Genomic DNA, 15420 nt, shown 5'->3' on the forward strand with positions numbered 1-15420 from the left:
TATATGGGACCAACTTCGGGGTATACCCTTTCTAATAAAAAAGGAAATATCAAAATCGAACTATTTTGTTAAAAGTTATGCGTGGTCATACATTAAAATCAGTAAGTGAACAACAATTAAGAATCATCCCCTGTTTTCCTACCCTTACGGTTGGAATTTTTTTCCAAATTTATATGGGACCAACTTCGGGATATACCCCTTCCAATAAAAAAAGAATTACCAAAATCGGACTACTCTGTAAAAAGTTATGCGTGCTCATACATAAAAAAAAAACAAAAAAATATACGCGTCGATTTGAGAAACTCCTCCTTTTTTTCGTCGGTTAAAAACGTAGCGCTACAGTCGCTGAACTGTAGCGGCATTCGCTTAAATCGCGCGGCTAAATAGTCATGCAATTGTTGTGCTTCACTAAGAAATATATTTACTTAAGTTAACGCTTCCACCCTCGAAAATTTTATAATTTCAAAGATTGCATGTGGAATAGCTGCAGTGCAGACTATATAAGAAGAAAGAAGGAATGATTGAAAAAATTTTTTCATTTCGACGTAAATCTTACGAAGATGTATAGAAATCCTTTTATCAATCGATTGCTGTAGTAAGAATCGACCCAATATTTTCGATTCTTTATATTCTTCTTTTTTTTTTTTAATTTATCAGAAGCGCTAATAAAGTATGCTCCTCTTTATTTTTCTTCCGCGACTTCATTTTAATATTTGTTTCTTTAAATTTGAAATAGATACGTTACTACATCGGCTACAGTATAGAAGCGCTGCAAAAAATCGCTCTAGGGCGCACCCATACGAACTAGCAATTGTGACGCTACTGTAGCGCAACGAAAGCGCTACAAAATGTAGCTCGTGTGAAAAAGCTCTTATGCTGATTCAAAATATTTTGAGTTGTGTCAGTTTAGGTCAATTTTCAGAGAAACGGATCCATGGCATTTTCAGATATACGTGGTTGAAAAAATATATTTCACGTTTTTCGAGATGACCACAGCAACAACGATAAACCGTACTTATTAGGTCACAGATCTGTCGAACCAATGTAATTATCGTCTCTCGTTGCTTAGTGGTCAGAGCATTGGTACGTTAAGCCAAAGCCAGGGGATTTGATTCTCAGCAAGGGTGTGTCAACAGCAACAAATTTTCCATCATTAACCCGAGGTAGTTTATAGTGGACAAAAAAATTGAGAATGAATTTTCACAATAATATTTCACATTAACCATTATTAAATGTCAAAGCGTTTTATAATATATATAGGCTCAGAGTTTATTTAGACTTTTGGGTGTTTCGCATTGCAACATACTACTACCTGCTCATTCATCCTCATGTGTAATTTTCTCGATCATATGACAGGTAGAATATCCCACCGAAATGACTTTTCAATTTTTTTGAGAAATTATTTTGCAAGCACCTGGCAAAGTTTTAGACCAGATTAAACAATCTAGCATATTTATTTTTTTACTCTTCAAACATTAAATTTCATGTTCTGAACATTTCAAAATGCCCTAATAAGTGATCCAAGGAAACCACAGAAAAATTAAACCGGGGCAGATGGATAATTTACTAAAACAGTTACTGAAATATCAGATTTTATGACAATAAATTCAACAAAATATACCAAACACAAGTTTTATCGTAATTAGATGTTTTGTTATATTATTATAATAAAACAAGCTCTATATCAGATAGGACCTAAGGCTTACGCGCGCTACAATACCCTCGTTCCACTTATAACACCTGTTGACTTCCGCATTACATGACCAGGAGCACGAACATTTGTATAATAATGCTACAACCAAGTAAGTAGATATTATAGTAACAGCTGTTTGTAAATAAGAACGCATGCGTTTTCACTTTAAGATAATAATTATAAGCTACTTATCTCCTCGAATGCCAAATTAAAAATATTAGTTTTGGCGTGCACCTTTTCACTTCAATCCCGACCAATTTGAATAAAAGATCTTACATAATTGTGAAAATAGGAAGGGCGGCAAATGTAGGTTTTAATTGGGGTTTTTAGGAATAAATGCAATTCAAAGGCAAAATTATGCTAAATAAATCCAAGTTGGCGGATTGATGTAACAACTTCGCTAGGAAAACATTTATTACGTCGTCAGTATTTCATTAGACATGGTGCAGCTTTATATGCATATATAACAGTCATTATACATAATTATAGCATGTTTCCCCCCTAAATACTCCCGTCTCCACCCTATACTCAATCTTTTTCCCAACTCAATCCTCTACCCATTTCCAACCTTTTCATTTCTTTCCCGCGCGGATGTATAACTTTCGGGTTGATCTTCCCACTAGAGGAGGGATTTTAGTCGGTAAAAATCTGACATTACCTCCCTTCAGGAGGTGTCTTTGAAGTTTTGAAGATTTCCCCTTCTCGAGAATAATATAAACAAAAAAAAAGTTTAATTGTAAGTGCATCCTGACTGTCTACGTGACTCTCGAGCACTCTTACCACTCACGTTTATCTTATCTGTATACACTACCGACGAATACATGTAATCATCAAAAGACGGCATCCTTTTTGAAAAATATAACATGCTATAGGAAAATTAGTACAAATATCTTCAGCTATATTTTCGTATAAATAATGAAGTGGAATAAGTCATATAAAGCAAGCTGTTATGTAAGGAGTATTAGAGCCTTTTCATTCGGGCTACTTTTTGTACCGCTTCTGAAGCGCTACAGTTGCGCAATTTTTTGAAATCCACTGTTGATTGATGCTTTTACACGAGAGCAGCGCTTCAATAAAAACTTTTCAACAAAAAAATTAAACCGCCGAAAGAACTGAAAAGCAAAAAATAATAAAACTTTCTATTATTAACCTTAATAACTAAGTTCGTCAACTAATGTAAGTATACCTAAGTAATTTTGAGTCGGCACTAAACAATCAATAAACAAAGATCATTAAATTACCTTAAATTTAAAGAAATAACCATTGCATTGTTAATTTTATTTATTTCTTATAGTTTTTATTTTATAATTTTTTGTGATTATAATCTTCTAATTACTACCACTACTATTATTTTTCTACATTAAATCATCCCCTATTTTCCTACCCCTAGGGTTAGATTTTTTTCCAAGTTTATATGGGACCAACTTCGGGGTATACCCTTTCTAATAAAAAAGGAAATATCAAAATCGAACTATTTTGTTAAAAGTTATGCGTGGTCATACATTAAAATCAGTAAGTGAACAACAATTAAGAATCATCCCCTGTTTTCCTACCCTTACGGTTGGAATTTTTTTCCAAATTTATATGGGACCAACTTCGGGATATACCCCTTCCAATAAAAAAAGAATTACCAAAATCGGACTACTCTGTAAAAAGTTATGCGTGCTCATACATAAAAAAAAAACAAAAAAATATACGCGTCGATTTGAGAAACTCCTCCTTTTTTTCGTCGGTTAAAAACGTAGCGCTACAGTCGCTGAACTGTAGCGGCATTCGCTTAAATCGCGCGGCTAAATAGTCATGCAATTGTTGTGCTTCACTAAGAAATATATTTACTTAAGTTAACGCTTCCACCCTCGAAAATTTTATAATTTCAAAGATTGCATGTGGAATAGCTGCAGTGCAGACTATATAAGAAGAAAGAAGGAATGATTGAAAAAATTTTTTCATTTCGACGTAAATCTTACGAAGATGTATAGAAATCCTTTTATCAATCGATTGCTGTAGTAAGAATCGACCCAATATTTTCGATTCTTTATATTCTTCTTTTTTTTTTTTAATTTATCAGAAGCGCTAATAAAGTATGCTCCTCTTTATTTTTCTTCCGCGACTTCATTTTAATATTTGTTTCTTTAAATTTGAAATAGATACGTTACTACATCGGCTACAGTATAGAAGCGCTGCAAAAAATCGCTCTAGGGCGCACCCATACGAACTAGCAATTGTGACGCTACTGTAGCGCAACGAAAGCGCTACAAAATGTAGCTCGTGTGAAAAAGCTCTTATGCTGATTCAAAATATTTTGAGTTGTGTCAGTTTAGGTCAATTTTCAGAGAAACGGATCCATGGCATTTTCAGATATACGTGGTTGAAAAAATATATTTCACGTTTTTCGAGATGACCACAGCAACAACGATAAACCGTACTTATTAGGTCACAGATCTGTCGAACCAATGTAATTATCGTCTCTCGTTGCTTAGTGGTCAGAGCATTGGTACGTTAAGCCAAAGCCAGGGGATTTGATTCTCAGCAAGGGTGTGTCAACAGCAACAAATTTTCCATCATTAACCCGAGGTAGTTTATAGTGGACAAAAAAATTGAGAATGAATTTTCACAATAATATTTCACATTAACCATTATTAAATGTCAAAGCGTTTTATAATATATATAGGCTCAGAGTTTATTTAGACTTTTGGGTGTTTCGCATTGCAACATACTACTACCTGCTCATTCATCCTCATGTGTAATTTTCTCGATCATATGACAGGTAGAATATCCCACCGAAATGACTTTTCAATTTTTTTGAGAAATTATTTTGCAAGCACCTGGCAAAGTTTTAGACCAGATTAAACAATCTAGCATATTTATTTTTTTACTCTTCAAACATTAAATTTCATGTTCTGAACATTTCAAAATGCCCTAATAAGTGATCCAAGGAAACCACAGAAAAATTAAACCGGGGCAGATGGATAATTTACTAAAACAGTTACTGAAATATCAGATTTTATGACAATAAATTCAACAAAATATACCAAACACAAGTTTTATCGTAATTAGATGTTTTGTTATATTATTATAATAAAACAAGCTCTATATCAGATAGGACCTAAGGCTTACGCGCGCTACAATACCCTCGTTCCACTTATAACACCTGTTGACTTCCGCATTACATGACCAGGAGCACGAACATTTGTATAATAATGCTACAACCAAGTAAGTAGATATTATAGTAACATGAATATCTTTATCTGCTTCGCATATTTATAATACACGTGCGGAATTGTCAAGTTCGTACAATGACAGTGAACCTGTATATTCAGTAATTCAATGCCTACCTAGGTATTGTTAAATTATTGAGGGATTTTGTTTGCGTCATCGATACAGTTTGTGCGAACAAATTCGTAATACATTAAATTCATTTGTAATACAGAAAATGCGGTAAAAATTACGCCCGAGTATTGCAGGTCACAACATCGTTTTATGTGTAACGAAATAGGGCGAATGTTGGCACATCATATTGTAATGTTAAAATTAAATTTTAAGACAAATAACGACAAAAAGTATTTATTTACACTAATTGTAACAGAACTATTAAATTGTTACTAAACTTAGGTTATGAATTATTCTATTTATGTACGCTACTGTTGATATATCACTATTCAATGCGCTATTTATTTCACTTTTATCACTGTCAATTTATTTCTGGAGTCACTTCTACAACGGTCAATTTATTTCTTTTTCTCTGGGCGATCGTCTTTTTCTTTTAAATACTTTTTGTTTACTTTCTGGAACCTTCTGGAAACATCCGGATAGTTTATTTTTTCTTTGAACTGTTCAACTGCTCTCCCACATGAAGAAAGGCGCCCGCGGCTAGTCGGCGGATCGATAAGCCGTTCACGCACACATGTGCCCGATCCCACACAAACACACTCGTGCTCCCTACAATATCTTTGCATGCTGCTCTCAATTGCTCGTTGTAATACGGGAAAATACGAAAGAAATTACTGAGTGTTCGCCGAGTAATAATTGGCCCACATGCAATATTTTAATACGTATGTATATAATCATCATTTATGCATAATTTTTGAATTATTATTATTATCAATACTATTAATTACACATCCATAAGTAACGCAATAAACCAAAAAATTAAAATACGTAATATATTTGTAAAAATACTTGGTGAATCTAACAATACCTACAATGCGTAATGCAAGTATTACCGGGACAAATGCCAAGAATCTAATAGCCCAAGAATTTTATAGCAAGTGTTTAATATGCGATATGTACACACAGATATTTATTTAAGTTTACGTAAGTAAACGGAGAAATTTATGTTACTCGTCTAAAAATATCTAGTAGATTTAAAACTCAATGCATAACAGATGTACCTAGCTCGAAAATATAATGATCTCATATGCATAGTATAAAAAATGCACGAAAAAATGCATCAATCAAATAAGCCTTAAAATAAAAGACAATCTGGAAACGCAGAAAATTGTTAATGTTAAGGGTTTCGTGGCCAGTTGGTAAACTGATGCTGTCCTGATTCAGGTATATAGACCGAGTCAACATCCAGTATCGGATATGAAAGGACCTCTGAAGAAAGTCACCCCTTGTGCTACCGAAACGTTGGGAAGCAACTCCAACCGATGACTGCCTTTAGATTTTAATCAGAACAGCATCAGTTCACTAGAAACAATGTAAAAAGCAGCAGAGAAAACACAGAATAGCGTAGAATTCCACAAATACTATTATACGTGTAAGTGGTTGGAATATATGGCTCTATACGGATGCGAAACGTGGAAGGTTAGCGCAGCGGAAAAGAAGAATGAAGTACTTGTAATGTAGAAGATGATTAAAATATAGTGGATAGAAGAGGCTATGAAGATGAGTGATGGGATGAAACACTTCCGATTCGTAGCTTCTAATATATGAAGAGCCTAGACGTGGAGCTAGACAGAGACCTAGATTAAATTAGATGGTTGTTTGCTAACACATGGTTTGAAGTGTGGGATGATTTAGTTTTCGGTAAATGTAAAAGTAGTGGACTGTCCCAGTCTTGATGTTGTTCTTTCTCAAATAGTGCTAGTCTTGGTCTTCGTATAGGCTCGGTTTTGGTCTTGGCCTTGCGTGGTAAATGTTGGTCTTGCTCATTCAATTTGATCCGTTTTTTTTTTTATAATTCTTAGCACATTTTTTTTTTATTTACCGACTCAATAATTGTCTTAAATGCTGAAAATTTCTGTCATTTTGTCGATAGTTGTGAGAGTTATGAAAACTCGAGAACTTATCGTACTTCCAATGCATAAATTGACCCTATCTTCAACGCATAAACTGACCTGTCAGCGAACAAAAGGTACAAGGTACTTGAAATAAGTAAAAAATATCGAAAAAAAATTAGTTTGTCTACTCCGGGGACAGTTTTGTAGTTCACTTTTTTCAAACAGTGGTAAAGTTTCTTTTTTTATATTTAGTGTTAAAATCTGGTAAAGCAAATTAAAAACTTCAAATATTAAAAATGTTTTTTTTTCCAAGAAAAGGAGATATTTAAGTTGCTTCGAGTAGTTTAACTAATAAATCCACTGGAAGTAATAATTTTTTGGTTAATTTTTGCGTATTTGGTCTTGGTTTTGCACATTCGGTCTTGATCTTGATCGTTCGGTCTTGGTTTTAGTCTTGGTCTTATTCGTTCGGTTTTTGACTAGCTAGTAAGATGTCAGTCTTCGTCTTGTTCTTAAATTTTCGCAGAATCAAGACCAAGACTACAATACCAAGACCAATGTAAAAGTTTAGCNCTCTGGACTAACACCAACATCAATGGATTGTAATGTGATATGCTTTGGATGAACGTCAAACACAATTAACTGGATATGAATGGAATGAAATGAAATAAAAATAGCCATTTCAACTCATGTAAATTCACAGGAGGTTACACCAAGATTTGCTGTTTTTTGTGTGAATGGGTCAAATGAATATAAAACAAATCCACTGGAAGTAATAATTTTTAGGTTGATCTTGATCGTTCGGTCTTGGTTTTAGTCTTGGTCTTATTCGTTCGGTTTTTGACTAGCTAGTAAGATGTCAGTCTTCGTCTTGTTCTTAAATTTTCGCAGAATCAAGACCAAGACTACAATACCAAGACCAATGTAAAAGTTTAGCCAAAGATCATGAAGAAGTGGAAGTTTTCACCCATAAAGCAGCAATTACAAAAAATAGCGTTAAGACCATATTTTGTAACTTAGAAGTGGCTTTCGAGAAGCTTTTGGCGCCGTCATAATCTTAACTTCTTAATCAAACCAAAACGTAAAAAACCTACATTCCCGATTAAAATTTGCGCCACTTTCGTTTGAATAATTTCTTGAACGCCCTCGGTGATCGCCATACCCTGTAACAACATCACTGGGCCAAGTGCAAATCCTACGCGAAAAAAAGTAAAAAACATGATTTTGTCAAGGCTTCAACACTTCGAGGTCAGGTGTACGTTGAGCAAATACTGTGCATACTATGACAGCACACGGCTATCTAGACATTTAAACAAACAAGCCGTGTCAAAAAAACAAGCATAACTAATCGTAAAACATCTATATTTAATCAGCTGTTAAAAGGATTTAATTACCGGTGTATTTACGAAGCTCATAGATAGATAGATACACTACAAACAGATGGTCGAAAACTATTAATATACAATATACCTATATATGCAATGTATGTAGGTAAAGGTTACATAAAACAGCAAACAACGCTTATCACCCCTCAAGACCTTTAAACTGCATTTATAATAATTTGTACGTATTACTGTACTATTTATTTAAAGACAATTGTACGAAATTCCCTATAGTACGCCGTATTTTTTATATTAAGGAAGTTTGGGAGGTACAATCGGAGACAAGAGTACATAAAATTAGAAATTCGTGATTAATTAGGTTTTGCAGCATATCATGAGGTAAATAAATACTATCTATACTAAAAAANCGACGACAACTCTCCCCCAATGTCATGGAGGCTAGGAAGGATAGTGGAACTTCATCCGGGCAAGGACAGTATCGCGAGAGTGGCATCGGTAAAAATCGCGAGTGGTGCAATTTTTAAACGCTCAGTGACAAAATTGTGCGTGTTGCCGATAAGCTAATAATTATTGTGTCAGTAATGCAGTTGAAAGTAATTAGACTTTCAAGGTGGCCGGCATGTTAGGTACACGGGGTAGTCGGGTAGAATTGTAAACAAATTGTAAAGTGTCCTATTATGTTCGTCACGTACAGTTCATTACAGTTTTATTGGTATTAATAGCCAAAATTCCCCTCGGCTGCATTCTTGTAGGTCCAATGACCGCCTACCTGGGGGTAGGCTAATATTATGTTTGTACATTATTGTTAGATAGTAAGTTCATAGATTTTATAAAATTTTAAATTAGTACTATTATAGACTCGCTGGAGAAAACATCGTCTCCATAAGACAAACTCTATTATCCTAATTTCTTGCGATTGATTTTTATAATCATTTTTTTTAATTATTCGGTAGTTGTAGTTTTAAAGTTAGTTTATAGTGGATTAAATTTAAGTTAAATTCAATATAGTTATTTTCTACAATCACTACATCTACGTGTCTTATTTCATGTGGTATTTAGTACACCCCGTTGACAATAGTTTATACAAAAAACTTAATCAACGATAAAACATAAATTAAGTTTTGTTTGTCACCACAGTGGCGGCCACTGTAGTGGTCCGTGTGAAAAGACTCTAAAAGTATGCTAGAATCGGTGTAAAATTTTTGACCTACGTTTGATCGAAATCGGTGCGACCTTTCGTAAGGAATTTTGCGAAAGTGCTTGATAATTTTCATTTTACTCTATATATCTACTTTTCAGATAACAATTTGACCTGATATTATGCNTGGCGGCCACTGTAGTGGTCCGTGTGAAAAGACTCTAAAAGTATGCTAGAATCGGTGTAAAATTTTTGACCTACGTTTGATCGAAATCGGTGCGACCTTTCGTAAGGAATTTTGCGAAAGTGCTTGATAATTTTCATTTTACTCTATATATCTACTTTTCAGATAACAATTTGACCTGATATTATGCCACCCCAAAAATCCCTACAATCTAGAAGAGAGAATGGTAAGCTTTTTTTAAATAAGCTGTATGGTATAAAATAATTAGATGTGGTCTGTATTCTGTCAAAACTGCCAGATGGGGATCGCGATTTCGATCTTTTTGGATTTCATCAACTTTTACCTGCTGCCTTAACAGCGCGTTTTAGAAAATACCACAAATAAAGCTCATCTCATATGATGAGATCCAAAAAGATCGAAATCGCGATCCGCATCTGGCAGTTTCAACAGAATACGGACCACTTCGAATTATTTTATTCGATTATGGTGACGTGCCTATCACGTTGAGGTTAGCTACGCCAGGATTCGTTTTAGCAAGTAGATATCCAAACAAGTGGACCATGTTGGAGCATACGTAATCCTAAAATGTAGCATCGTACTACAGATGGCGTTTACCGCGCCATTTGTGGTATTTTCTAAAGCTGTATGGTGTTATAAGACATTCTTTAGGATCAAAATTCATTGTGGTTTTCGACAAATGTTAATTATAAGATTTAATGAAGATATTTTATAATAGAAAGACATAGACAGGGACAATTTTACAGATTAGCGTTATAAACTTATTCAACTGTTTGTATTATCACCAGATCGAATTTACTTAGTCAGCTCTCTCTCCATCTGTACGATCAATAAGTAATAAAGAAAGAGATGTCCACTAACACATTCTATTTTTGGTCTCTAGACCAGGAGAATTTTGAGTCTACTTAGGGAAAAGGAGATTTTTATTTAACGATAAGTTATAATTTTGCCTTGCGTACGTTACTGTGTAAAATAAATTACCTATACTGGTAAGGAGAAACATTCACCGAATGTAGAAAATATACGTTTATAATTTAGTCAATGTGTGGAATAAATTTTTTCAACCACGTCCATTTGAAAATATTACTTTTTACTCTGACTGTTGACCGATTAACTAACCGGACTCTCAAAATATTCTGTAAAACCTTTAAAAAGCGTTTATTCGGTTTATATGATCATTTATTACAACACAAAATTATAAACGAAAACTTTCTCAAACTGGCATTGAGATATTGTTAAACAATTATATGATCGTATTAAGGGATAACATGGATAACTTGTATTTGATACTACATTTGATGTTTGCTCTTGGACCCATATGCGTCTTTACAAAATTAATTAGAAAATTAAAAAATCATTATTGTTTTGTTTTCTTTCATTTCGCAAACAAAGTTCGCGCCTCTGGACTAACACCAACATCAATGGATTGTAATGTGATATGCTTTGGATGAACGTCAAACACAATTAACTGGATATGAATGGAATGAAATGAAATACTGCAACGAATTTTATACTGAATGATGACACTACTTCAGAGAATGTGAGACGTTAATAAAATTCGGATTTTGAAAATTGATAATTACTAACTACATAAGTAGGTAGATCAATAAAAATAACCGTATCTCTAATAAAGGTGGATGGAATATTGTAGGAAATAAATTTCGAAATATCAATAATATAAATTTAATAGGAAANTTTATAATAATTTGTACGTATTACTGTACTATTTATTTAAAGACAATTGTACGAAATTCCCTATAGTACGCCGTATTTTTTATATTAAGGAAGTTTGGGAGGTACAATCGGAGACAAGAGTACATAAAATTAGAAATTCGTGATTAATTAGGTTTTGCAGCATATCATGAGGTAAATAAATACTATCTATACTAAAAAAAGTATACGGTTTGAGAGAAAATTTAATCTGTTCGGTTAACGAATCTCCATAAAATGACGTGTAAAATTACAATTTTTTAAAATTTCAATAACTTTTTAACGGGTTAGTGAATCGATTTGTAATTTTTACAGGAGTTTTAGAATTGAATGAGGAACGTTCTTCCAAATTTTTATTTGTCTCATAACATTTTGACATGACCTCCCAAAAAACATCCTTAATAGAATATGTTCAATTTGCAAGTCGTCATTGGTGTATGGAACTTATAGTGTGTAGAAATTTGAATAGTTTCAGAAGAGAAAATATCTCTTTAATGATATTCGACATGGCTTATAAAGTTTTTCTGAAATTCCATTTCATTCCATCAACCTAGGTACAAATATTTTTTAAGAGGTATATAATTACCGGAAAACATTACATACTCAGCTGTGACATAGGTACAGACGAATGAATAATTTTATGGGGGTTCCATTTGTTTGTGAGATAAGGAACCCGGTAATTTTGCAGATGATGGGACTTCTGACCAGAGGGGAGCAATGTGTGAGAAGTTTTGTTATGGTCTTGTACAATACTAAAATAGTAATTGTATGTGGTTGTGAAAAATCAAATATTGAAGAAGAAACTACCGCAACCTAACCTAACCTAATCTAACAGTAATTTTTCGACAGATTTTTGTCTAAAACCCCATTCCTATAGCTTTAGCAATATTTGATTCTTCACAAAAAATACAAAAATACTGAAAAATATTATGGTACAGTAGTTAAGGTTAGGTTAGGATAAACTCCCTGCGCTTCCACCTTTCCGCTCCCACTTTCTAGTGTTGCACGTCATCTTCAAAAAATGTAAACAAAAATACTAATCGGGATTTTTTTAAAGATGTTCAAACTTGTGACGACATTAAATTCGTTACATAATTTTAAACGACTTTATTTCTCTAGATTTCTAATAATACTTATGTATACAGGGTATTTCACGTAACCCGTTCATTAAAAGTTTTCAAACTTAAAATACCACTAGAAATTTGAAAATACGGCAAATAACCTAAAAGGTGACACTCTTTCTAATTAAAATATGCATTTGCAATGGGGAAAATTTCAGGAAATAGAGGGCGCCACACATATGAACGTTTAAGTTTCGTTTGAGGTTAAGCCGGTTAAGTAATTTATTATTAACGAATCTAATTAGTACTTTCCTTCCCGTGCAATCTATTGCACATGGAAATAAGATCAAAATCTTAAGTCAAAATTAGAAAGGAGATGTTCGTCATGTAGTGATACAAAGGTAAACCTTGTAACAAGGTAATTTGGGTAATTTTAAACGTCTTATTGCATTTTTTTACATTCTGACACTGTATACTTTCTCATTTTTGTTAAATTTTCTAAAACTCGAAAATTTAATTAGGCGAGAGACGTAGCGGGAGAAATGGTAAAAATCTTCTCCATTGTTCGTCACTTCTGGTTATACCGGAAGTCGATATCAACTAGCTTATTTTAAGTGGAATGGTGGAATGTTATATTTCTTATAAAATTTTAAGCTTCAACGAACCTTTTTAGATCGTCTTTGATTATACAACTTTATCTGAAAAATTAGTATTTAGTTTTAGAGATATTTCGATTTTTCTGAAAATTTTGAAAATTGCGTTCCCACGCTAAATAACGGATTATTCAGCTAGTTTTGAAACTGCCACAGTTATATTGAGTGAGCAACTATTTCGTACCTATCTGTATCTTAGTATTGTAAATGTATACAGGGTGTTTAAAATATAGCGACCAACTTATAAAATTTCGAGCATGCATAAGTTGTTTCTTAAAATGGAATACTCTGTATATAATCTTATACGTGAATGTAGAATTGAATTCTGCGTCGATTGATCTGAGGATTCCCTAATAGTTTTTAAGTTAAAAGAAATTAATTAAAAAAAGCCTTCATTACCTTATTAGGTACGTTTTTTTTTATTAGTATGTATTTTTATTTTTTTTTAATTTAATTTTTATTTTTTATAATTTTGTTTCAAATAGAATTTAAAAATTAATGAAGCGGATTTAAGATAATTAAAGTTAACGTATTTAATTACATTTTGAAAACTATTTTCAAAACGACGTTAGTGGGGAAGTTACAGCAAAATTATGCACGTTTTATTTTTAGCGAAAGCAAAAATAAAACTGATGCATTAAAATTTTATACACCCACCTATGTACTTCAAATAAAAGATAACTTTTAAGTTCAAAAAAATCAAGGATCACCGTTAAACCTTTTACATAAATGCGTGTATTTACCTACATTCTTAAAAAATCAATTAATTAAAATGAATAATTAGAAGAATGTACTGATATTATTGTTTACAGTAATTACCTATGTTTGCTGTTCCTACAAATTAGCAAATTTGGTTAAACATCAAATCGCATTATTTTACAAAATGACATCATTTGTGCAAGGTGAACAAATCAAGTTTCTTTGAAACTTATTAATGACAATTTTAAGCAACTTTTGTCGTTGTCGTTGCGGTAGGTATATTATTATGTAATATTTAATAAAGAATTATGTACTTTTGTTTTTATACTAATTAATTAGATAATTAATGTTTACGTGAACTTTAAACATTTACCTGTTGAGTAGGTAGGTACTTATTATAATCATCTTTGATATATAGAAAATTATCGCTTACCGAATATCTTCCATATAAAGTTCCAAATATCTCGCATAAACCAAAAATTCTACACCTGTTGTTCTATTAATATGGGACCAAATTTGTTCAAAAGCTCTAGGAATAATTCCTTGCATATCACTATCCCCAACAACACCTTCCATGGTGTGAGTTTTCCCTGTGCCTGTTTGTCCATAAGCAAAAACACAACCATTGTAACCCTCGAGTACCGAGGCTACCAGGGGTCGTACCATTTCGTCGTACAAGCATTGTTGTGAAGAACTGGAACGGTAATCAATGACAATCTTATGTGATAAAGATATAGGGGTTGAGAGTACCGTGAATCGTAAACGGCATCATATGTAAACATTTTAATCCTTTCATTGTCACTCTTAGCCCTTGGGTTTTTTACTTCGATAACACCACGATTAGGATAAACATCAACAATTTCACAACAGCCTGATAATTTTTCTTTTTCACTTATAGGCCTACATCGCACGATAACTTGCACTGCCTCGTTGTTGGCACTGCGTGCATTTTTCTACAAAAAATACGCAACCACATTTCAACATGCACAAAACCATAAAAAACACAATTTACTTACAATATTTTCACTACTTTTATTCATCGTGTTATTTTCATACCGCACCTAAAGCACTAGATACCGCAAACAATCACATTTTATTGATTTCCCTGCGCCAAGATGTGTCATTTTCAAATTCGAAGCTCTGTTTAATCACAACAGGGACATCTGGTGTGTTTCAACTAAACACCTTAACTGCAGTACGCGATCTTCAAGTAAACAATAATAATTATTCTATCTGTAAGTAGAACAGAACGGATGAATTCACTCAGGTGAATTATGATGAAAATTACTTTCAAAGCAAACGTGACAGGTAAATCTACCAAGCGAAAACAATTCCAACATGCGTGGTTTGTAAACTCATGACGAATTTTGAACAATAAGCTCGTTACTGATAAGAAACCAGATTAAAAAGTTTATCTTGTTTACAATTACAAATCCAATTAATTAATTTTTAATTTAGGTATTAATCAACGGGTAGGCATCGTATTTGTAGCTTACGATTAGATCGTAGAAACAGTACTGCAGTATATCAAATTTTCTGTATCATGTCCATAGCTAGATGCTGTAAATTGAATAAATAATTTTATTCGAATTATGTTTCGTTCAATGCAGTAATTAATATTAGTATACAAACACAATGCACCATAGTTGAATTGGTTGCCTATACATCAGTGAAATAAACGCAAAAACTGATGGTG

General features: G+C 33.0%; 1 protein-coding gene across 2 annotated transcripts in view; it reads right to left on the reverse strand.

Moving 5' to 3' along the window:
* The window catches only part of LOC108740331 (kinesin-like protein Klp68D), a 75170-nt gene extending 60091 nt beyond the window's left edge, over nucleotides 1-15079 (reverse strand). The window contains exons 1-4 of one of the 2 annotated variants that reach the window (XM_025977036.1): nucleotides 15013-15079; nucleotides 14741-14957; nucleotides 14475-14677; nucleotides 14158-14418 (exon numbers count right to left, since the gene is read on the reverse strand). In XM_025977036.1, coding sequence (XP_025832821.1) covers nucleotides 14158-14418; nucleotides 14475-14677; nucleotides 14741-14764 — 488 coding nt within the window. In that variant the 5' untranslated portion in view covers nucleotides 14765-14957; nucleotides 15013-15079. The other variant, XM_025977037.1, reaches the window with a different exon arrangement.
* Nucleotides 15080-15420: the final 341 nt, after the last annotated feature.

The sequence above is a fragment of the Agrilus planipennis genome, unplaced genomic scaffold, assembly GCF_000699045.2.
Source record: "Agrilus planipennis isolate EAB-ADULT unplaced genomic scaffold, Apla_2.0 scaffold205, whole genome shotgun sequence".
Taxonomy (NCBI): domain Eukaryota; kingdom Metazoa; phylum Arthropoda; class Insecta; order Coleoptera; family Buprestidae; genus Agrilus; species Agrilus planipennis.